This window comes from Sciurus carolinensis, chromosome 3, assembly GCF_902686445.1.
Source record: "Sciurus carolinensis chromosome 3, mSciCar1.2, whole genome shotgun sequence".
Lineage (NCBI taxonomy): Eukaryota > Metazoa > Chordata > Mammalia > Rodentia > Sciuridae > Sciurus > Sciurus carolinensis.
Genome location: NC_062215.1, coordinates 44692490 through 44716945, shown reverse-complemented (window position 1 = coordinate 44716945; position 24456 = coordinate 44692490). Strand labels below are relative to the sequence as shown.

The following is a 24456-nucleotide window of genomic DNA, read 5'->3' as shown; positions in this document are numbered from 1 at the left end:
TTACTAAGTTTAAGTGAGGGTGGAAGTCTGGGTTCCCAACCAGTCTTTGCTGATAAGAATGGGATGTGCCCAAAAGCTCATGTGTGAAACAGTGCAAGAGGGTTCAGAGGAGAAATGATTGGGTTGTAAGTGTCTTAAAGCACTCAGTGAATTAATACCCTGATAGGGATTAACTGAGTGGTAACTGAAGTAGTAGGGTGTGACTGGAGGAGGTGGGGATTGGAGCGCGGCTTTGGGGTATATTTTTATATCTGGCAAGTGGAATCCTCTCTCTCTGGTTTCTGATCATCATGTGAGTTCAATTTCCCACTTGTATTTCCCCTTTGATAGTTTCTATAAGGGTACCCACAGGTACCCTTTTTTCTTTGAGCTAATGCAGAGTCCAATTTTGGGCTATGTTCAGTTTTACTGAGATTCACATTTCCCTGAAGATCCTCATCTGGAAGGGCTGAGCATACTTGGGCATTGTACATAAAGCAGCAGAAAGAGGTCTTATGGAATCCAACACACACAAGAGTAGGAATGAGTTAGAGAGGAAATGGTTCCATTATTGAGGAAGTAGCTCTGGTGTCCATAAGGATTCTGTTTGACCATCCATGCAGAATATGGTCTTGAACATTAAAGTCATGAAATTGGGTCAAAGGCAATCATATATTTTTGTTACTATCATTATTATTTAGGTGAACTGAAATAGGAAACTATGATTCGAAGACACCAAATTATAACGAAGGTATATCGATTTTTTTTCCCCCGTCAACAGTTTGAATGGAAAAAAAGCAAAAGCTTGGACACAAATCTATCAACTCTGCAGGCGTCTGGGGTTTTAACTAAGTTATAGGCGGCCAGGGTCTAAGGCCAGGGTCCTGTCATTCTTCTGGGTTAGTAATGCCTAGTGCTAGTGCTTAAGACAGTCATGGTCCCTCAACATACGTCTTCTCAATCTGATTTGAGTTTTTTTAGGTCATCCAAAGCATCAGTAAACAAACCCTTCATAAATGCATAAACTCAGACGAACGGGGCGAGACGGTATGGGACACTGCCCGGGCGTTGAGGATTCTGGGCATTGTAGTTCCAGCGCCCCGGCTGCGCAGGCGCACTGGTCTGCTTGGAGGCCAGCCCAGTCGAGCGGGCGCCATTGCTGGACGCGTTCCCACCCTGCTCTGCGAGCGCCCTCAGTTGTCCTCAGTGCGGCCGCCAGGTACTCGTTGCCCCGGGCCTACCCCCGCCCCTCCCCTGGCGCTCGGTTCCCGGCAACGTCCGGGGCGTGGCCGCTTCCTCCCCTGCCTAGAGTGGGCACTCCCACCCCTCGGAGAGGCTGTTGGGGCAGGGCCTCTTGCCTGGGGGTGGGCTCGGTCTCCACCCGGCCCTATCCTAGGGCTGTCCTTGCGACCCAACGGTTTCCTCGCCCGGTCCTGTCACGAGGACCTTCCCGGCGCACTTGGCGGGCCTCGCAACAAGGGGTTAGGATCCTCGGCGCGGGGCCTGGGCTGCGGTTCCGCGGGGATGAGCCGCCCGCTGACCGGACCTACACGGTCTTCCCAACCCCGCGTCTTTGCATCTGTGAGGAACGGGACCCCGGAATGGCAGAGAAGGGCCAGTTAAGGAAAGAGGGCGAGACTGGTCGGAGAATGTCCGCCCTGGCTTCTGAACTGGCAGAGATGGAAAAGGGGTTCACATTGGTGACCTGAGTTATACTCTCCAGTGAACCATGGCGGCTTTTCTTTGCGGGCTCGTTTTCAGTCTCCTTTAAAACACTAGTCTCAGACGTATCATTGCATTGACTGGGAAATGCGGGACTAGTTAGGGACACTGAAGTTCTCAGCAAGAACATGGAAGCTTCATTGGTTTTTAAAATGCTTACTCTGGCCTGGGAATCACAGCAAGTGAAGTTTCTCAAGTCTCTTGATAATTCTGCAGTGCTTGGAAAGACAGCGCTTGGGTGCAGTGACAACATCCAGGAAAAAGAAAATGTGAGGGAAGTGGTGACTCTGGGGAAATACAGGTCTAGTTATCTTGTGCATGATGTCAAAATACAAACGTAAAGTGGTTACCTTCAAATAACTGATTATTGTGCTCAGTGACTTGCCTGTGGTCACATTGCTAAGTTAACCAAATCACGGTTAAAACCTGGGGTACGGGCAGGTACTCTGGGATTTTATTTCATACTAAACTCCCACTTAATTATAGATATAGAAACTCCACTTAAATATAGATTGTGTACTTGGAAACTATGGAAAAATGGGTAAACATCGAGGCCCCAAGTATCAGAGGTGTCAAGAGAGTTTTGGTGTACTCGGGTTTTTTTGTTTTCTTGTTCCATGCATATGTTAGCATGATTAAGATAAAGCTGAATATATTCAATTATACATATTGTTTATTCTGATCACATTTTGAAAGATGTTTATTTTACAGTTTGGTTAAATATACTAGCATAATGTATGTGACATATGGCAGAAGAGTTTATTAATCTTTACAAATTTAAAAAGAAACTATGGCTCAGGTCGTTCTTGGTAAAACCACTACTGTAGTTCCCTGGAATTGAAAATATGTTACTCTTTGTAGGTCTGCTTTAGTGGTTAGGGAAAAAATAGTTTTTGTTGATTATTTCTCTTATCTCACTTTTTTCTTTGCAACCTTGTAAAACGGCCTCTTTAAGAGGAAGTCAGTGTATGGTCTTAGGAGGGGAACAGTCAATCTTCACATTCCCTGAAATACCATCCTACATCATATATGCATGTACATTATTCTGGGACAAGGTTAAGTTCTCAAATGAGTCCCTTGGCCAGAAGTTAAGTTTTACTGGTAGTGTTATGTGGTATAATAAGAAACACCTGGGTCGAGGCAGAAACTCAGCCCAGGAACTGCTGCAACACCATACCTTGCCTGTGCTCTAAAGGCTTCTTGGTAAAAACATATTTCAATTGGATTTTGAAGTGTGTAAAGAAGAGTTTTTAATTTGGAGTTCAGAAATTGGCATTAAGACAATATTTCTTAAGGTAAGAACCTGAGGTACTTGTTGAAAGTGTAGATTTCTGTGCCTATCACATGGAATTGAGATCCTTATTTGTATCTTGGATGGAACTGAAGAATTTCCTTTATAATAAGCATCATCAGATTTATCACCCTCCTAATTCTATGTGGACGTTTTCTTGGAGAAGATTCGAAATATTCATTAGCTTTCCAAAAGGATCCATGACCTTAAAAAAAAAATCTAGAAAAGTTTTGGTGTAAGGGAAAACCATTTTGCTGGTAGGCTTGAGACTTCATTATGGGAATCCCCCAGATTTTTTTTTTTTTTAAACCCAAGGCTTATCTCCACATCGCAGTGTTTTTCTTCCTTCAACTTCTTAATTTTTATTGTGTCTAGTGAAATCCAATGTCATGAAGCAGACTATTGTACATTCCTAGGATATTCAAATATTTTTCTGGATTTAACTAAACCCTGCTCCTTGATATTTCCCTGATAAATTTAAATTTTTCTTTTATGACTTACTATGTTAATAGGAAGTTAATTCAGCAGCTTTAACAGAGTCCAGACAACAGTGGTTCCAACAAGAAAGTTTATTTCTCATTACAACAATCTGAGTTGATAGTTGGAGGGTAGTGATGAGGTTGGTGGGGTTAGGCAACTCTGATTTTTAGATCATCTAGTAACTCAGGTTCCTTCTATCTTTTTGCTTCAGATTATCCAGGAGGCATGGTCCTTCTTTCTGTGATGGAAGCTGGTTCCTTCTTTTAGTGTCACCAATGGATAAGGGAAAGTAAGAAGTGGAAGGCACGCAGCTCCCTTTTAAAGAAGTGACCTGAAAGTTGAATACATCTTTTATTTAGATCCCTTTTGCCATAATTTAGTGACATTGCCACACCTGGCACAAGGGAGGCTGGGAAATGTCTTTAGGTGGGTAGCTTGTTGCTAGCTAAATAAGTCTTTGCTAGGTAGAAGCAGAGACTGGATGTTGCAAGGCAATTAGCAGTCTCTGTTGCATTTTCTGTATTGGCCTCTGAAGTTTTTGTTCTTTCAGTCAGTTTTAAGAAAGTTTTAAAAAGAAATTGCACTTTGGGAAATTTTATTTTTACTGGCAAACAATTTTAAAGTGTTTGCTCTAAGTCCTTTCTCATTTCTATTTTTGGCTTATTGATCTTTTTTCATCTTCCTGTTTTGACCAGTGACATATATTTCATTACTTAGAGAATCACCTACTGGCTTTGTCAGATGTTTATTTTCTTATTCATTAGTTTTTTTTTAATATTTCTCCCTCTTTACTAATAGCTTATGTTATTTATTTTTCTTAGTTGGATACTTACTCTGTTCATTCTTTTTAAAAATTTCACTGGAAGTATTTAGAGCTAGGAATTGAATCTCTTTATAACTTTGGCAGATATCCAGGCATATTTCATTTTTAATACCTTCATTTTTCTAACTCACTAGGAATGACAGTTTCTCTTTACAGTTACTAAGGAGCTACTTTTAATTTCCAGGTTTTCCCTCTTCAGACTTTCATTTAAATCTGTAATTCTACTGCATCATGGTTAGAGAATGTAGTCTATTGAGTTTCTTCCAAAAGTAGAGAAAGCAGAATCAGTACCAAGCACACCTGAATAAGACCTCTGCCACCTTATTTCTCCACAGTCCAAAATCTTTACTAGGCAATTTTTTTCTAATATAAAAGCACTATTGCTTAATGCTTTGTGTGTTGAATTCCATTTTCTCTTCCATTATCATTATTCCTTCTTCCTTTTTATTTGGATTTGCTTGATATAGGAAGGGCAGATACAATTTTATTTGAATATAAGATGGAGAGGAGCAAGTCAAAGTTTTTAATATTTAAAGTTTGAAGTTGTGCTACTTTCTTTGCATGAATCTGAGGTCTCAGCAAATTTTAGCAAATTGACTCTTCCAGAAAAGAGGAAAAAGAGATTCTTAAAATATTTCATTGCTAGATGAGTAGGTGATTGTGGCAAAGAAAGATTGCATTGTTTTCTGTAACTTTACACTGCAAGTTGATTTAGTAGAAAAAATGTGGGCTTTGAAATTAAATCGATTTGAAGTCATGAATCTACATGACCTTGGGTAAGTAGTTTGTATTTTCTAGGCCTCATCCTCATCTATGAAATGAATATATATATATTCATTTATCTCCTCCTATGGGGTTGATGTGAAGATTAAACCATAAAGTGTTTTTAAAGTTCCTTGTACAATGTTTTTGGTCTGCTAGCTATGACTGCATTTACGATCTCAAGATAACCAATAGTAAGGATCTTTGTCCTTTGTGGGTCATAGGAGTTGCTCTTATGTGCCCTTAAGGTTATCATGCTCACTAAATTAGAATTCCAAGTCAGTGAATCTGAAATACCCATGGCAGAATTGGTTTTCATTGCTTATTTCTCTTCCTCAGATGTCTTTGTAGGACTGTACTCTCTCAAGAGAGGGAGATTGAGAGGCAGAGATTATGACTGCTGTTATTTTTCCAGTTGGACCTCTGGTAAGTCATTCTCCTCCATTTCTGATCTTGTCTGTTGGTTTCAGAGCATGTGTAAGTTTTCTAAATCACATAACTTTTCTTCTTTACTCACTCTTTAAAAGAAGAAAACCAAACTCTGTTACTCATGAAGATTGGGTTAATCTTAGCAAAAGTTAAAATTTTTAGAAGGATTCATTATACATATTGAACCAAATTTAAGGACACAAAATCTTTCCAATAATATTTGGGCTACTTTTAGATATGATAACTAGTCTTGGCAGTTCACTTTTGGGGTTAAATTTGTATTATTCCCAGGAAATTTCAGGTATTTATGGAGTAGTATGGTGGATTATTTTTCATTTGTGGAAATTTTGAGAAAAAAATATGTGAACACAAACACCTAAGTCATGGGACAATTCCCCTTGTGTCCACTCTCAGAGATCTCCCATTTTCTACCCATAAAGAAGTAGTCAAGCTTAGTAATTGACATGGAGAAAAATATGTATAAGACACAGTAGTTGGCTATAAAGAGCTCACAGTTTCACTGAGGCTATAGCATAAAATAGTGGTTACATAATTTCGGTGAGTATTGCTTAGTAACATGATAAAAGATGAGTGCTTTATAAGTAAAGAAATGGAGTGTTAGTGTTATTGAAATTGGTCATGGAAACTCATGAGGAGAGTTAGATTTAACCTTGTACCCAATTACAAGGATTTGTATTAAATAGTTGAAAAAGGTAGGGCCAGAAATGAGATATTTAAGCTGAGTCTTTTAATATGTCCCTGAAGACATTTAAGTGTATGTGTGTGTGTGTGTGTGTGTGTGTGTGTGTGTGTGTGTGTTCTTAAGTGTGTTTAGGTTGGGTATTAATATGATAAAAACCAGTTTAGCAGTGACTTCCTGAAGTAAAAGATTCAGAAGAAAGGTAGTACAACAAATATAATTTATTATAGTAATGGTTGTTTAGTCTTTCTAGCCAGACTATATAACATGTAAATAATACTTAAAAGATGTCTTTAAAAATATAAATTAAAACCAAAATATTATACTTGATCAGTATGTCCAGTTGTATTTGTTTAGTAATAGATTATGGCCTGATCATACCTATCCATATTACCAAGGTTGAGGTGCACATCATCACTAATTTTCTAAAAGCTGAATGCTTTTTAGACAAGAACTTGAGAGAGGGGAACTATGAACTTTATTTCCAATAAAATTTAAGCAGATATTTTATTACCCATAATTTTAAAAAATGACATGAAACTCTAAAATGGTAAATCTGAATAGGTACTACTAGAAGAAATGGTAAAATTTCATGTCATTTATAAAAATCAGTTCCTTATTTGAATACAATTTCTGAAGTTTGGAAGAAAACAATATTATGAGAGTTCCCTGGAATATTTCCTGAGTACTCCTGAGAAATGCCTCCTTATATATATTGTACTGATTTTTCAGTTGTAAAAAACACACGGTATTGGGTTTTGAATCTTTTCTTAAGCAAGATAAATACATTCTGAAAAATCAATCTCATCCTCATGATAAAAGGAAAGTATGTGAAGGCCTTTGTTTTATTTTTGTTTTGATGGGTTCTTTGTCAATCCCCCCTTTTTAAAAAACATGGAGTTTTCTCTTTCTGATTTGCTTATTTGTCATTGCCTCAAAGAAGGTGAAAGAAGATAATGATTGGATGTTATTACGGGACCTTAGTTTAACCCTATTTAAAACAATAAAAGAGGTTGTCCCATATACACTATATCCACAGTAGACTGGGGGTGCCTGCTGAGGCTCTCTTCTAGGTCATAGGCAGCCTATCTCTGAGTGATCTTATCATGTGTTTCTTCAGAGTTCTGAAGTTACTGAGCCAGATGGAGATCTTCACCTTCAGACAGAAGAAGCAGAGCTGGTGAAGGTAATGGCAGCATCATTTGTAAGGGGCATGAAGAAAAACTGCATTTTACTCCCCCTAATTCTTGATAGTCCCAGCTCCATATAAATTCATGGTAAATATTTGATAGATATTGTAGCCCCAGTACTGTTAGCATCAATTTAATAAATCTCCTTTCTTTCTTTTAGTAGTAGCAGTTCTAAATTTGACAGATTGTCACATCATAATTGCTAGTGATAAGTTATCCTATCATTATATAGTTTGATTTTTGCTTTGCATAGTAAGACCCAATGTAATGAAAAATATCAAGAATCTGTCAACATCAGTGAAAATAGTCTGAAAAGAGTTTAAATTGTTTTAGATTTTTTTTATTTCATATTTGTTAAGCTTACTTTCTAATTTGTGAGTATATTAACTACCTGATTTTTCCAGAAAAAAGTCAAAATCATGTTTATTATTAAAAAAATTATCCAAAACTTAGAAATTAGGCACAAAAGCATGACCTTTCAGTGTCATATAAGACCATTGTCTAACAAGCCAAAGGATAACCTGATGCAGCAGGAGAAGGTTGCTGTGCTTGACTTACTGTTTACTATTAATCAATATTCAGACCCTCAAAGTTTTATGTAATCTGGTAGAATATTGAAAAGTTACAGATTATTTCTACCTAGGAGAAAAGATAATCACCAAAGTTTATACTTTATTGCCCTACAGGATATTAACCAGGTTTGTATCTAATTTTGCCATCTTAATCTATCATTTTCTTTTTTACTGTATACATACATCTGTTTCTTTTGAATTAGTTTTGCCAAGCTTCTGATCCCTCATTAATGATTTAAGTAAATCTTTGACATGTGTTCACTATGTTTATAGGATAATTATGTTTTTGCTTTTGAAATTTTTACTTTGAATGTTGGTTTTATTCCAAAAATGTTTTGTGTAAAACTCAGTTTTTGTTTTTATAAGATACATACTGAAATTCAATCTTATACATATAGTCTTTTTGAAATGCAACACTGAACCAATGGTTCTTAAACTTATCCTTTAGCATATAACAGTTTATACTTTAACAATTGAAGGTAAGATATTCATAGTTTTAGACTTTGAATCTTGAACCTTAGGAAAACACCATCCTTCCTGATATGGTGAACAATTTGTAGTTTTTTTTTTTGTTCTTCTGATAGAGGGGACTCCTGGCAAATGAGTTGTATCTGGCTCCTACTTAAATTTGGAACTCTTTTTATAAGTACTGAACTTTGCATTGTTTAATTTTGAGTAAAACCAGTATTGTGATGACTTCAACAAGTCATTAATCTAATTTTGTTTTACTGGTTTTTATTGGCATTTATTTTGTTTTGTTTATAGAATTGCTATTATTAACATTTTTAAAATAGTTTTTTCCTAGTACAGTTCTTCAAAAGGAGAAATTTCAGTGCCAAACACTTTTTATCTTATAGGTACATGTTTTTTAGTTCAAACATCTAACAGACTGTTTAAGACTGATGAAGAAGTTAATATTTGCATGACTATTATAATCAGACCAAAAAGAGTCATGATATTTTTTCTTACATAAGATTGAGGTGCATAAGATAGAAACTACAAATTAAAACCAGTAAAGTCATAGATAGTTTAATAGTGCCTGTATATACTTTGATGTTTTAGGTTAGCAATTTAATTCCCTAACAGGAAACAACTGATAAGCATAACCTCAAGATGAAGAGTAGATGATAAGAACCTTTAAAAGCAAATGAGATTTTTATGATTTTTACAGTGACATAAGAATTACTATAAGTAGTCCTATTCAAAGGCCAAACTTTTCAGTATTATTGACCTGTTGCAATGAGGGATACCTCATACCAAATGAAGGAGGACAAAGGGTTATTACATTTTGAGGAAGAGTGTAGTTCAGTGGAAATTTTAATGAAATCAGTGATTTGATAGGTGCAGAGCAAAATGGACTTTACATAAAGATTGAAAAGTAGAACTGGGGTTCTTTCTCCTCAGAATACAAAGTTAAGATAAATGTAAACTGTGTTCAGAATCTATAACTGGGTTGGAAATCAAAACTGCATCAAATTCTCGTTTTTTTTTTCTGGCATGATTTCAAACTAAATTTTCTGGCAGTGTACATTATAAAAGACAAAATTTCTTAGTAAAAAAGCAATAGTTATTCAAAAAAGGGGTCATATGACACTTTACATCTAGAGTGTGACCTTTAGGATTAAATTTTAGGATTAAATTTTATTTTTTTGCTTATAAATATCCAGTTGACTCTGCACTATATGTTAAAAAGACCATTCTCTCCCTCATTGAATTCTTAGTGTCCTTGTTGAAAATCAGCTTACCATAAATATAAGGATTTATTCCTAGACTATCAATCCTATTCCTGTAATATACCTTTACATCAATATAATATATAATATTATATAATATGTAAATGTATTTTATCATTATTATAGCTAACATTGGCATCATATCAAACCTTTATGTCATCAAATATCCAGTTGGTATTTGTTTCCCCAAGTTGATTCGCATAGTTTAGTTGGTAAATATGTCTCTTGGGTCACTTTAATGTAGAAGTTTCACCTTTCCCCCTTTTCTCTTTGTAATCACAAACCAAGTCATTTGTACTTTAGAGCTACATTGTCAAATAGAGAAGCCACTAGGCACATGTAACTCTTCACCACTGGAAATGTGACTAGTCACAATTGAAATATGCTATAAATTTAGAATGCATACCCTTATTTCAATGATGAAATAATATAAAGTATATCATTAATATTTTTAATATCGATTGCATGTTAAAATTTTAATATTTGTATTTTGTCCAATAAATATATTATCAAAACTCATTTCACCCTTTCTTTTTGTTTTGAATGTGACTACTAGAAAATTAAAAATCACATATATGACTTACATTATATTTCAATTAGATAGCATTGATTTAGAGTTTTACACAATGCGGATTTTACTGCTTGCATCCCTTGGGATTATTTAACATGCCCTTCTGCCATTGTATTTCCTTTAAATTATTTGTTAGATCCTTGATCAAATTTAGATTTTGATCTTTTTAGAATATTTTTGGCAATATTATTTCATATTGCAGGTATATGCCACCAGAGGATACATAATGGCTACATGAGTCCTTTTGCTTATGATAGCAGCCCTTGAGTATCCTTTAATTCATCAGAACTTTCCCAATGGTGATGTTCTGATTCTTCCCATTTCATTTCTATGTTGGAATACTTCCATAGAGAAAAACCTTCCTTCATCCACTATTAGATTACCTTTGACCATTAGCCAAACAAAATATAGTTTAATAAAAGCAGGACAAAAAGGTTGATTTTTGTCCCAGGCATTCTCCAAAGATTGTCAGTGAGGATTTTTAATAGTTTTTTGTGAACCCGTAAATATAAATGTATTAGCTATTTATTAAATGCATTGCAGTTTTTACCCTTTTGTCCTATCACTGACTAGTGGAAGACTCTTTGTTTCCTGTGTCTTAGACATGATAATAGTAGTCTTTGTTAGCTTTCTTGATGTTTAATTAGTCAAAATGTCCCAGGCCTGGTTCCTTTTAGTGGGAAGTAATATTTAGAGGCCACAGTCTGACTTTCATAATGCTATCTTATTGATTATTGTTTCTAGGCTTATTGTTCAAAATATGCTTCAATTTCCCCCTTAATCATAAAATAATTCATAAATCTGTATTGAGACTTCATATTCAAATTCAGAAATTGATTTTTTAATATAATTTCATCAATATTACATTATGCCTTCTTCCATGAAAAACTTGCTAGTTCTCAACTATACTGATACACTATTTTGCTTTATCTGACACTGTACACACAACAGTTATAAAATGTGATTATTTACTGAAAACCTTTTGTTTTCTTTTGTAGTTGTTTTTCTCCTCAGAGTATATCTTAACAGAAATATGCAGACAAATTACTATGTTTTAAAGTCATTCAAAGTAGTTCTATCATGAATGGGTATGCTACCAACTGGTTTCGTTTTACTTTTGACTTTTAGGGATTGTTTTTTAAATTTTTGTTTTGAAATAATATAAAGCATTTACATGGATCAGAATTCAAATATACAAAATAAGAAATAATTCAAAAGGGCCTACGTATTTTTCCCTTTTAAAACAGACTTTTTTTTTTTTTAAAGCAATCTTAGGCTTATAGCAAAATTGAGCAGAAAGTACAGAGAATTCCTCTATATTTCTATCCCCCTCCACATAACTCCCATCTCCCCGACTATCAGAGTGGTATAGTTGTTAAAAGTTGATGAACCTACATTGACACATCATTATCACCGAAAGTCTTTTAGGGTTCACTCTGGTATGGTACATTCCATGAATTTTGACAAATACACAATGATATGTACCTACCATTAGAGTATCATAAAGAATAGTCCTTTGTGCTGTGCATATTCATCTGCCCTCTCTTGAACCCCTGGTAGCCATTTATCTTTTTATCATCTACATAGTTTTGCCTTTTCATGAATGTTATATAGTTGTAATTGTACATTTTGTGGCCTTTCAGAATAGCTTCCTTCACTTAATAATATGCATGTAAGGTTGCTTCTCTGCCTTGGCTTGATAGCTCACTTTTTTTTTTTTTTTTTTTTTTTTTAGTATTGAGTAGATTCCATTGTCAGATATACCAATTTATTCATCCATTCACATATTGAAGAACATCTTGGTGGCTTCCAGGTTTTGGCAATGATGAATAAAGTTCCTATAAATGTCCATGTGAAGATTTTTTTTGTGGACATTAAGTTTTCAGTTCATTTGGGTAAATACTAAGAACTGAATCTGCTGGATTATGTGGGAAGAATATGCTTAATTTTTAAGAGACTTTCAAACTGTGTTCCAAAATGGCTTTGCCATTTTGCAGTTCTTCCAGCAATGAGTGAGAGTTTCTGTTGCTCCACAGCTTGGCTAGCATTTGGTGTTGTCAGGGTTCTGGGTTCTGGCATCTAATATATACGTAGTGGTATCTCAATGTAGTTTTAATTTGCAATTCTGTAATGACATACGATGTAGAGCATCTTTTCATATATGTATTTGCAATCCATTTATCTTTGGTTAGGTGTCTATTCAGATATTCTGTCCATTTTTTTGACTGGATTGTTTATTTTCTTGAGTTTTAAATGAGTTCTTTGTATATTTTAAATGTCAGCCCAAAGGGCCTGTCTTCTTTTTCAGTCTTCTCTGCTGTTTCCTCCTTATCCCAATAATGACCCCATTTTATATACAAGTATCTGAATTATAAAATATATCTTGGGCCTGGGGGCAGGCCGAGCGCACCTCCAGGAGCAGCGCGGGCGGTGGCTGGCAAATGCCCAGGGGCCGCCGAGCAGGAAGATGAGCCTGAAGTCTCAGTGCCAAGGAATCCACCGTGGACCATTTGGAGCTCCTGTGCAAGAAGGGATGCGGCTACTACGGCAACCCTGCCTGGCAGGGCTTCTGCTCCAAGTTCTGGCGGGAGGAGTACCACAGAGCCCGGCACAAACAGATCCAGGAGGACTGGGAGCTGGCTGAATGACTTCAGCGGGAGGAGGAAGAAGCCTTTGCCAGCAGTCAGAGCAGCCAGGGGGCCTCGTCCCTCACATTTTCCAAATCTGAAGAAAAGAAAACCACTGAGAAGACTTGCAGGGTTACCACAGTGAAGAAATTCTTAAGTGTTTCTTTCAGAGTTGGATCAAAAAAGGCAGAAATTCAGGAAGCAAAAGCTCCCAGTCCTTCCATAAACCGGCAAACCAGCATTGAAACAGACAGAGTGTCTGAGGACTCAATAAGAGTTTCTCAAGATCTTCCACAAGACCAGACAAGAGATCTATAAACAGACCAAGATTTTTTTGGAAGGAATGCATTACAAAAGGGATTTGAGCATCAAGGAGCAGTCAGAGTATACTCAGGATTTTTACCAGAATGTGGCAGAAAGAATGCAGACTCGTGGAAAAGTGGCTCCAGAAAGACTTGAGAAGATAATGGATCAGATTGAGAAGTACATCATGACGCACCTCTACAAGTACATGTTCTGTTCAGAAACCACTGATGATAAGAAGGACCTCGCCATTCAGAAGAGGCTCAGCACCCTGCACTGAATTACACCTCAGATGCTTTGTGTCCCTGTCAATGAAGAAATTCCAGAAGTGTCTAACATGGTGGTGAAAGCAATTACAGATACTGAGATGGACTAGAAGCGTGAGCCTCGAGATAAGTTGGCCTGCATCACCTGGTGCAGCAAGCACATCTTCAACGCCATCAAGATCACTAAGAAAGAGCCCGCATCTGCGGACCACTTCCTGCCCACGCTCATCTACATCCTGCTGAAGGGCAATCCCGAAGCCTGCAGTCCAACATCCAGTACATTACCCACTTCTGCAACCCCAGTTGGCTGATGACGGTGGAGGATGGCTACTATTTCATCAACCTGTGCTGTGCTGTGGCTTTCATTGAGAAATTAGATGCCCAGTCGTTGAATCTAAGCCAGGAGGATTTTGATCACTACATGTCCAGCCAGACCTCTCCCAGAAAGCAAGAACCCGAGAGTTGGTTTCCTGATGCTTGCTTAGGTGTGAAGCAGATATATAAGAACTTGGATCTCCTGTCTCAGTTGAATGAAAGACAAGAAAGAATCATGAATGAAGCCAAGAAACTTGAAAAAGACTTAATTGATTGGACAGATGGAATTGCAAAAGAAGTTCAAGACATTGTGGAGAAATACCCACTTGAAATTAAGCCCCAGAGTCAACCATTAGCAGCTGTTGACTCTGAAAATGTTGAAAATGACAAGCTTCCTCCACCCTTGCAACTTCAGGTGTATGCAGGATGATGGACATTACGTGGTAGCATTATTGGAGCCTGCATAGTAGGTAGCCTTACTGCAGCCTGCCTGTGGATCTGGAAGTAGCTTAACTGCTTATAAATGGCAGAACATTTTTAAGGTACAGTTCGTGTGGGTTGTTTTGTTTGTTTTGTTTACTTTTTCCTGGTAGGGGAAGCTTAATTAATAATAAAGTACTATTTATTTGAAAAAAAATTTATCTTTTATTAACTAATACTCTATAGGTTGGAATTGAAAGAAAGTTGATATAAAATAGGTTTGGAGGGAGAAGAGATGATTTGGATGCAAACTACTAGAGTTACTAAATATTTTAAAGACTTTCTAGGGAAGACAGAAATCATACTGTTTGACTCCAGGTATTATTGTAGGATGAATATTTAGAGTTTATAAAAAGCTAGACATGAAGTGGTCTGAAAAACTCCTGCTATCAGGTAAGACACAAAATCTGGAATAGACTTCCTCTTCTGGTTTTAGATTCTTGTCATGTATTCTGGAAAGATTGAACAGGTCGACCTGTATAATCATTTGGTGATTCTGATTGCTAGAGTTCTTCCCCAGTTTTGTATTTACTGTCTACCTAACAAGTCTAATTGTATAATCCCTGGGTGATTGCATTATATTTATTTTAGGAATCAGTGACGTTTAAGGATGTGGCAATAGACTTCACATTGGAGGAGTGGAGGTTGATGGACCCTACACAGAAGAATCTGCACAAAGATGTGATGCTAGAGAATTATAGAAATCTTGTCTCGCTGGGTAAGGCTAACTTATATGTTGATGGCTTTGCCTATTTGACCAAGTTTTCTAGGAATATTGAACCTCTAAAGTATTTCACTGAATTGTGTCTTAGAGTTTAGGTGTCAAAATCTCTTAATCTCAGGGACGTATTTTTGAAATTCATGCTATTCCTCACCTTTAAATGGTATGCTCATTGTAGAGTAAGAAATATTTGTTTCTTTGGAGTCTTGGATTTTTGACAGTCCTACAGATTTAGGACTAATGTTTTTCCTGATCATTTCCATAAATTGGAATTGTTATCATTGCCTCTATAAAGGAGCAAATGTGTTCATTTTCTTTCTAAATTCAGGTTATTCTTGTGATCCGTTATCCCATGAACCTGGATCATAGTGTTGAGCTCCTTGAGGTCCTCTGTAATTCTCTAGAACAAAACTGTATGACAGAAATTCTACTATGAGAGGTTTATTCTATAACTGTACTGTCCAATATGGCAGGTACTAGCCTCTTCTGTTTTTTTTTTTTTAATTATAGCTTTATGGTTATAATAGTAGTTGGGGTCATCCCAGCAAATTCATACATGTGTGGAAATCAATTTCAGTTCATGATCCCCCCTTTCCCCTCCTTTCTCACCCTCCTCCCCCTCCCCTTTTCCTTCCTCTAATCTACTAGACTTCCTTTCACTCATCTATTAATTTGTATTTGGTTGGTTCTTTATGTAATCTTATCCTTTTCTTCCTCTTTCCTTTATTTTAATCCAGCTTCTGTATATGAGAAAATATTTGACCTTTGAGTTTCTGAGTTTGGCTAATTTCATGTAGCATGATATTCTCCATTTCCATCCATTTACCAGCAAATGCCATAATTTTATTCTTTCTAATGGCTGAGTAGAACTTGTGTGTGTGTGTGTGTGTGTGTGTGTGTGTGTGTTTATCACAAATTCTTAATCCATTCATCAATTGATGGGCATTTGGATTGATTCCATAATTTAGCTATTGCGAATTTTGCTGCTATAAACATTGATGTGGCTGTGCTGCTGTAGTATACTGATTTTAGATCCTTTTGGAAAATAATCCAGGAGTGGGATAGCTGGATCATATGGTAGTTCATCATATGAGTCATATGGTGGATGATCCCTAGTTTTTTGAGAAATCTCCAAATTGCTTTCCAGGGTAGTTGTACTAGTTTGAAAACCCACCACCAATGTACAAGTGTTCCTTTCTCCCTGCTACCTCACCAGCATTTATTGTTTTTATTCTTTAAATCAATGCAATTTTGCTTAGAGTGAGATGAAATCTTAGTGTAGTTTTGATTTGCATTTCTCTGATTACTAGAGATGTTGGATGTTTTTTCATGTATTTATTGGTCTTTTGTGTTACTTTTGTTGAGACATTTGTGTTTAGTTCTTTTGCCAATTTGTTGATTAGGTTGTTTTTTTTTTTTTTTTTTTTTTTGGCTAAGATTTTTGAGTTCTTTGTATATTCTGGATATTAATCCCCTATTAGAGGAGTAGTTTGCCAAGATTTTCTCCCATTCTGTAGGCTCCTTTTACATTCTTAATTATTTCCTTAACTGTGCAAAAAAAACTTTTTAGTTTAATGGCATCCCACTTATTGATTGTTGGTTTTATTTCTTGCACACTTGTGGTTTTTGAATACTGAAATTTGGCTGGTGCATCTGAAGAACTGAATTTAAAATTTTCCTTTTATTTTAATTTCAGTTCACATTTAAATAGCCATAAATGACTATCAGCAATATTAGTGCAGTTCTAAAAGTTCTTGTGGTCTGAACAGAAGATTGAGAAAAAATTTGGTAATAATTCTTGCTTATAGCTCTAATTAAATCCTATTCATTTTTCTCTGAACAGGGCTTGCAGTTTCTAAACCAGACATGATATCTCATTTGGAGAATGGGAAAGGACCATGGGCAGTGGTAAGAGAAATTTCGAGAACTCCCTATCCAGGTAAGTTAATCAGAACCAAGAAACTGTGGTTTATTTCAAATAACAGATCACAGGGGATATTCCACAGAACATAGGAAATATTTGGGGAAGTATTTTTTCAAAGGTACCTCAAAGGAAAGATCCCCTGTCCCATTCCCCTCACTGCCCATTCCTGTTGCTGCCTTTTTTCTCTCCCCACCCTCCATCTCTATCCTCCACCTTTGATTCATTGTACCATCCTACTTTACTTTCTTGGGGACATACTTTTTACAGCTATTTTATTCTTTTTTATTCAAACATTCACAACATATCCCTTTAAATTCTATCCTTTCCAGTTAACTTTTTGTTTTTCTCATTTGTTTTATCATTATCTGACATTTTGTCTTTCATTTTTTCCTAAAAATGCTTTCTTAAGGGCCACCACTGATTTCTTTTAAAATAAATCTGTTTACTTGTAATTTAACATTGTTCATCTGCAAGCCTGTTGAACCTATACGAGGATCTTTTTTTTTTTCCAGGTTCTTAACTAATTAAGAATACAAACAAGGAACCAGTTGAAAATCAAAATATAGAATTTATTTATTTAATCAGTGTTTATGATACATCTGTATTCTGTAAACTGGGTTAAGTAATAGGGCAACAGCAGTGAATCAGATGTTAACCCTCATGAAGACTGAATTTCAACAAATTAAAACAAGTTAAGCTATAGTTGAAGTACCTGTTAGCGGCAAGATAAATGAGGAGATATGAAAGTAACTGGGACAGGGATGAGGGTATCTCCTTTGGATAGGGTGGTCAGGGGAGGCCTCTGAGGAGGTGGAATTTAACCTGAGACCTGAGGGGTGAGAAGAAGCCAGCCAGGGGAAGAGAAGAGAAGCATTCCAGGAAAAACAAATCAGCAATGTAGAGGACCTCATATGGAAAAGAACATAATGTGTTCTAGAAATCAAAAGGAAGTCTCTGAGACTGAAGCCTAAGTGAAGGGAGACTGGTACAGAATGAGATTAGAGGTAGGGACAGGAGGCGGCCTGTGCAGGGCATGGCAGATACTGGTAAGGAGTTTGGATGTTACCCTCAGTGAGCTGAGGGCAAAAGCATAAAAATATTTTAATTAAGAATTTTTAGAAACTAGTGCTGTTAATGAGGATTTAACTTAAGAACATAAAGCAGACAGTTAAGAGGTTGTTAACAATCATCTAGACAAGAGAAGATAGTAACTTTGATTATGGTGATGGTAGTGGAGATGGAAAGAATTAAATGGAAATTAGTTCATTTGAGTATTCATTTTATTATAACTCACATATTTACTATATATATTCTGCTTATATATTAAACACTATAATTAAATGAGTGAATGAAAGATAATGGAGATAGATGAGTATCTAGAGGAGATTATTTTTTCCTGTTGAAGAGGGAGAGAAAAATGATGCAATAGTTACAGAAAATATGGAGTGAAGAACAGCACTCTTGTTTTATTTTTTGGAGTGGAAGTTTCCATAAAATGGTTCAGTGTTCATAGGAATGCCTCAGTGGAGAGGGAGAAATTGATGTAATCATTGAAGGACTAAAGTGTTTGAGAAAGTTTAAGGGGATGAAGTCTAGACTGAAAAGGAGGGATTGTCAGGGAGGTCACCTCCTGTGTTGTAACCCTGGGAAAGGTGTAGAAGATGGGTGCAGATGTAGGTCAACTGGTGGTGGGAAGGTTAAAGCATTCTGTTATGATGGATTCCATATTCTCAGGCAAGGTTATCAGCTTATAGTAAGGAAGAGTTGAGAGAGAGTTTTTGTTTTTTATGACATATAGAATTCATAGGTACACAGAATTCATCTGAGCCTGAGAAAGGTATTTAATTGCAACTTTTATTAATCTTTACTAGTTACCAGGACTATTCCTATTCCATATATTTTTTTGTTTTAGTTTAGAAAATTATATTTATCTAGGAATTGGTCCATTTAATATAAAGTTTTAATTTCTTGGTGTACTTTTTGTCCTCTGTTTATCTTTCAAACATCTATATAGATCTGAAGTAACATCCCTCTTTTCATTCCTGATAATAATTTTTATCACTCATTATAGGGTTTATCAATCTTATGTGGCTTTAAAAGAACCATTTTTTATCCTTGTGTGTTTGATATCTGTTTCATTACTTTCTGCTCTTTATTTTTTCATTACTTTTACCTTCTTAGGGTTTAATTTATGGATTTTTGCTTTCTTCTTGAGTTGGATACTTACATCATTGATTCTAGCCATTCTTTTTTCCTAATGATGTATTATGGGCTATAAGGACTGTAGGACACTTTTTTATATAGTATCTTCATAATATTGAGTTTAAAGTATTTGACAATTTCTCTTGTGATGTCTTTGACCTTTGGGTTATTTATAACTGTTTTTCTTAAATTTATGCTGAGAATTTTCTAAAGATAATCTTGTTATCTTTAATTCTGCTATGGTCAGAGGATATTCTCTCTTATGATTTTAATCTGTAAAAACAAATTGTAAGATCACACCCTACTGAATTATTAAAATGAATTTTTGACAAACCACTAGAAATGTTCTTAGAACCCATAATTTGTGAATGTTACCCTTGATTAAATAATAATTTTCACTATTTGAAATATCAGTAACTATAAGTACTAATTTTGACTAGTGTTTTGTTCAACTTTTGAAAAATCAGTATATTTTTCCATCAAGTTCTATTAAAAGGCATGTACTAGGATTTAAGTAAATACTTTGTCAGTGAAATTTGAGAGAAAACTCTCACAACGAAAGCAATAGTGAGAACAAATGAAATGGATGGTTGGGGACAGATGCCTGATTTTTGAAGTAAATGAGAAGCAAGGAAAGAGAATGCTCTTTAAAGAAATTGACTCGAAAGGGAAGGAGGAAAGGGAGAAGTATGTGAAAGATTTAGAATCTAAGGAGGGTTTTGAGTAATTTTTTTAATAGGAAAAAAAAATCTCATTGAATTTGTGACTCGTTGATTCTTTGTACAACTACCCTCTCTTAACCCTACCTTCATCTTCCTAGAAAACAAGATCAATTGGAAAGCAGTTAAAACCACATATTATTATGATGTTTAGTGAGTTTCCCCTAAGATTAAGAAATATGAGTTACTTGTTTCTTTTCTTTTTTCCCCTGGACTTGGAAATCAAACCTGCAGCTAAGAATGTTATACTTACAGAGAATATTTTTGAAGAAGATTTATTACAGGAGACTGTTGTAGAGAAAATTGCAGAGAGTGGTCTCTGGGATTCCAGAAAGGGAGGATTATGGAAATGGAGGGACACAATATTAAAATTGCAAAATAGCGAGAAGAGTCATTTGAGTCAAAGAAGAGTACCACACAAGAAAATTTCCACTGATCAAAGAGACTTTAGATTTGGGTCTGTTCTTTTTCCAGAACCAGGAATTATCACAGAAGAGCCCCATGGCAAATTCAAAATACATGAGGAAAACTTCACAGAGAATTTAGATTTGATTACAGATTCTCATTTGGGAAAGATAATTTGCAAGGATATGGAAGGTAACAAAACTATAAAGCAGACTTCAGAATTTAGTTCAGGGGGAAAATCCAATAATAAAGAAAAACCCTATAAATGTAGTACATGTGAAAAAGCCTTTCGTTATAGGTCATTACTCATTCAACATCAGAGAATTCACACTAAAGAAAAACCTTACAAATGTAATGAATGTGGGAAAACGTTCAGCCAGCCTTCCTATCTTAGTCAACATAAAAAAATTCACACTGGAGAAAAACCCTATAAATGTAATGAATGTGGAAAAGCTTTCATTGCTTCATCTTCACTTATGGTACATCAAAGAATTCATACTAAGGAGAAACCTTATCAGTGCAATGTTTGTGGAAAATCCTTTAGCCAGTGTGCCCGCCTTAATCAGCACCAGAGAATTCAAACTGGAGAGAAGTCCTATAAATGCAGTGAATGCGGGAAAGCATTTAGTGACAAATCAAAACTTTCAAGACATCAGGAAACTCATAATGGTGAAAAACCCTACAAATGTAATGACTGTGGGAAAGCCTTTCGGAATAAGTCATATCTTAGTGTACATCAGAAGACCCATACTGAGGAGAAACCTTACAAATGCAATGAGTGTGGGAAATCTTTTAAAAATACCACAATTTTTAATGTTCATCAACGAATTCATACTGGAGAGAAACCCTTTAGATGTAATGAATGTGGGAAAGCTTATAGAAGTAATTCAAGCCTTATTGTACATATCAGAACTCATACAGGGGAAAAACCCTACGAATGTAATGATTGTGGGAAAGCATTCAACCGCATAGCAAATTTCACAGAACATCAGAGAATTCATACAGGAGAGAAACCCTATAAATGTAATGAATGTGGGAAAGCATTTATTAATTATTCATGCCTTACTGTACATCACCGGATGCATACAGGAGAGAAACCTTATAAGTGTAATGAATGTGGAAAGGCCTTCATGCGTTCTTCATCTCTAATTATACATCAGCGTATTCATACTGAAGAGAAACCTTATCTATGTAATGAATGTGGGGAATCCTTCAGAATAAAATCGCACTTAACTGTACATCAGAGAATTCATACTGGAGAGAAACCATATAAGTGTACTGACTGTGAGAGGGCATTCACCAAAATGGTAAATCTCAAGGAGCATCAGAAAATTCATACAGGAGTGAAACCCTATAAATGTTATGATTGTGGAAAGTCCTTCAGGACAAAATCATACCTTATTGTGCATCAAAGGACACATACTGGAGAAAAACCATATAAATGTAATGAATGTGAGAAAGCTTTCACTAATACATCACAGCTTACTGTGCATCAAAGAAGGCACACTGGAGAAAAACCCTATAAATGTAATGAGTGTGGGAAGGTTTTCACAAGTAATTCAGGCTTTAACACTCATCAGCGAACACATACTGGAGAGAAACCATTCAAATGCAATGACTGTGGAAAAGCATTTAGCCAGATGGTGCATGTCACAGAACACAAGAAAATCCATAGTGGAGAAAAGCCCTATAAGTGTGATGTCTGTGGAAAAGCCTTCAGGAGAGGTTCATACCTCACAGTGCACTGGAGAACACATACTGGTGAAAAGCCTTATACTTGTAAGGAATGTGGTAAAGGTTGTATTACTCTATCACAACTAACTCTACATCAGAGAATTCATACTGGGGAAAGGCCTTACAAATGTGAAGAATGTGGAAAAGCCTTCAGAACTAACTCAGACTTCACTGTACACCTGAGAATGCATACTGGAGAAAAACCCTATAAATGTAATGAATGTGGAAAAGCCTTCAGGAGTAGTTCAAGCCTTACTGTACATCAAAGAATACATCAAAGAAAGACTCAGTTAATATAGAGAACAATAAATTGTTGATCCAGATATTAGCTCCATAATAAGAATCTTATAAACTTTATTTTATGAATATAGAAAAATCTTCAGTAGAAATTCATGGAAAATATACTCTGACAAGACACTCTGAATATAATGAATGTGGAAAAGCATTTAATTATATTAAATCTTAAAAGTTATAAGAAATTCACTCTAGAAAAAAAAGTGGACAAATGAAAACCTTCATGCAGATTTCATACTTTACTCATTTAAAAATTATCAAAAATTAATTGCCTGTATATCTATTTGCCTATTTTATGAGTTTGTCTGCCTTTTCTTATAAATCTAGAGGTGCTTTTTATATGTTTTTGATATTAATTCCTTGTCATGGTTGTAACAAATGTTTTTCTCAATCTAGAAATTATACTTTTCTATATAGGAAAGATATATCATTTTAATTTTGTAATAAAATTAATCCTTTTAAGTTCTCAATTTACTTTTTTAATAAAAAGGGGTATCTTTAATCCCTAAGTTATACAAAATCTTCTAAATTTATTTCCAGGATTTTTACATTTTTTTACATTTAATATTTAATCTAGATGAATTAAACATCTGGATTGAACGACTTTGTAGAAGAGCAATTTCAAATGGCCATTAACCTATAGAAAGATTTAAACCTAAGTGGTACTCAGGGAGATGCATATTTAAGCCAGTAATGAGATGAAAGTTCCACTCTTTGGAGTTGGCAAAAATTAACCTTTTCTTTGTTAATGGAGTTATAGTTTCATCAGCAATCAGCAATATATTATTGAAAATTCTCTTTGACCCAGCATTCTCACTTTTGGGTCTCTGACTCATTGAAATAAATGCAGCAGCAGTGCATAAGAATATAAAGGTGTTTGTTGCAGTATTGCTTTTTAGGGTGAAAAAGAAACCCCAACTAGAAACATACTGCCAATTAACAGGGAAATGGTTGGAGATTTGTGACATATATGTGTTTTGGAACAGTCTGAGAATAATTTTTAAAATGAGTTACATGAACTGACTGCAAGATTTTTCCACAATACTTTGCTTAAATAATTGCTTTCCAACAGACGTATTTATAGAAGACTTCATTTACATTGAAGTAATGACCACAGCATATTGTATAATTATGTGTGATTGTATGTACATAACGAATATAAACCAGACCATTGATATTGGTAACCTTGAAAGGAGGGAGAAAAGGAGAAGTGGGAATAAGGGATATGGAGAAAAAAATATAAAATGTAAATGTAGCATGTATGATATAAAACTGTGTAACATGATGTATTTGTGTGACCATTAGAAAGGTAAATGAAGAGATGCTTTCCAAGAGTTAATGAGAGTTGCTTTAGGTTGGCGGTCTGTCACGTGTCATTTGTTTGCAGTTCTTTTCTGTGCTTTTCTGTATTTTTACTTTTCTTTGCACTGAACATGTAGTAACTATATAAAAAGGAAAAACATTTTTTTCTTGTGAAATTGATTAATTGGACCCTTAACTATGTGCCAGGAACTACTTTAGTTGTGGGGTAAACATTGTGAGGGAGGAGTGTCAAGGATCTGAGGGTGGGGCAATGGGCTCTGATGTCAAATATATTCCAAAGAACTTACTCAGCACCTCATTCCTCCCACCCTGAGGTTGTGATCAAAAGTCCAAATGAAAGATATGTCTCAAGAATATCTGGAACTTGTTTCCTGATTGTTCATCAAAAGACTACAGCCTTAGAAAGTAGTTCCACTTTCAACATGGCACCAAAGGAAAGGTCACAGTGGCAAAAGTAGTGTGTCAGAAGATGAGCCAGTGTGCAGTCTCAAAATTGCATGATGGAGGAAACAGCCAAGAACTCCCAAGTCCATTAATGAGTGCTTGGAAGTTCTGGGAATAGTAGGAGAGGCCTATAGTCAAAATGAGAACCCAAAGGCTGTGGCCCTAAAACCAAAAGGCCTTAATAAAACATGAACGTTTATATCCCAAAAGATGGAGACATGATGAGCTACACTTCATTAGTGGTAAATATCAAATACCCCCTCTCCCCATGGATAAGTATATATTTAATATTGGGAAGGGATTATTTGATAAGTGATATCACTGTCTCCCATTATAAATGAATTATTTCATATTGTGTTTAAAAGTACCGTTTCAGATTGAATTTTAATAGTGAAATCTGTTAATGCTAAGAGACTTACCTTCTTTGAGTATAGTTAATGTACTTGG

General features: G+C 35.6%; 1 protein-coding gene and 1 pseudogene across 4 annotated transcripts; both read left to right on the top strand.

Annotated features, from left to right (window-relative positions):
• The first annotated feature begins 1136 nt into the window (after positions 1-1136).
• Znf624 (zinc finger protein 624) lies at positions 1137-23707 on the top strand. 4 transcript variants are annotated; one of them, XM_047544253.1, is made up of 6 exons: positions 1137-1198; positions 5397-5483; positions 7307-7372; positions 14835-14961; positions 16808-16903; positions 20044-23707. In XM_047544253.1, exons 2-6 carry the CDS (start codon positions 5451-5453, stop codon positions 22245-22247), a joined length of 2526 nt encoding a protein of 841 aa, XP_047400209.1. In that variant the 5' UTR covers positions 1137-1198; positions 5397-5450; the 3' UTR covers positions 22248-23707. The 4 variants fall into 4 exon arrangements, with proteins under 4 accessions (XP_047400209.1, XP_047400210.1, XP_047400211.1 ...); XM_047544254.1 differs by lacking the exon at positions 1137-1198 and adding an exon at positions 1847-1970; XM_047544255.1 differs by lacking the exons at positions 1137-1198; positions 5397-5483 and having other exon boundaries at positions 7330-7463.
• On the top strand, positions 12720-14193 carry LOC124979698 (rab5 GDP/GTP exchange factor-like; annotated as a pseudogene).
• Positions 23708-24456: the final 749 nt, after the last annotated feature.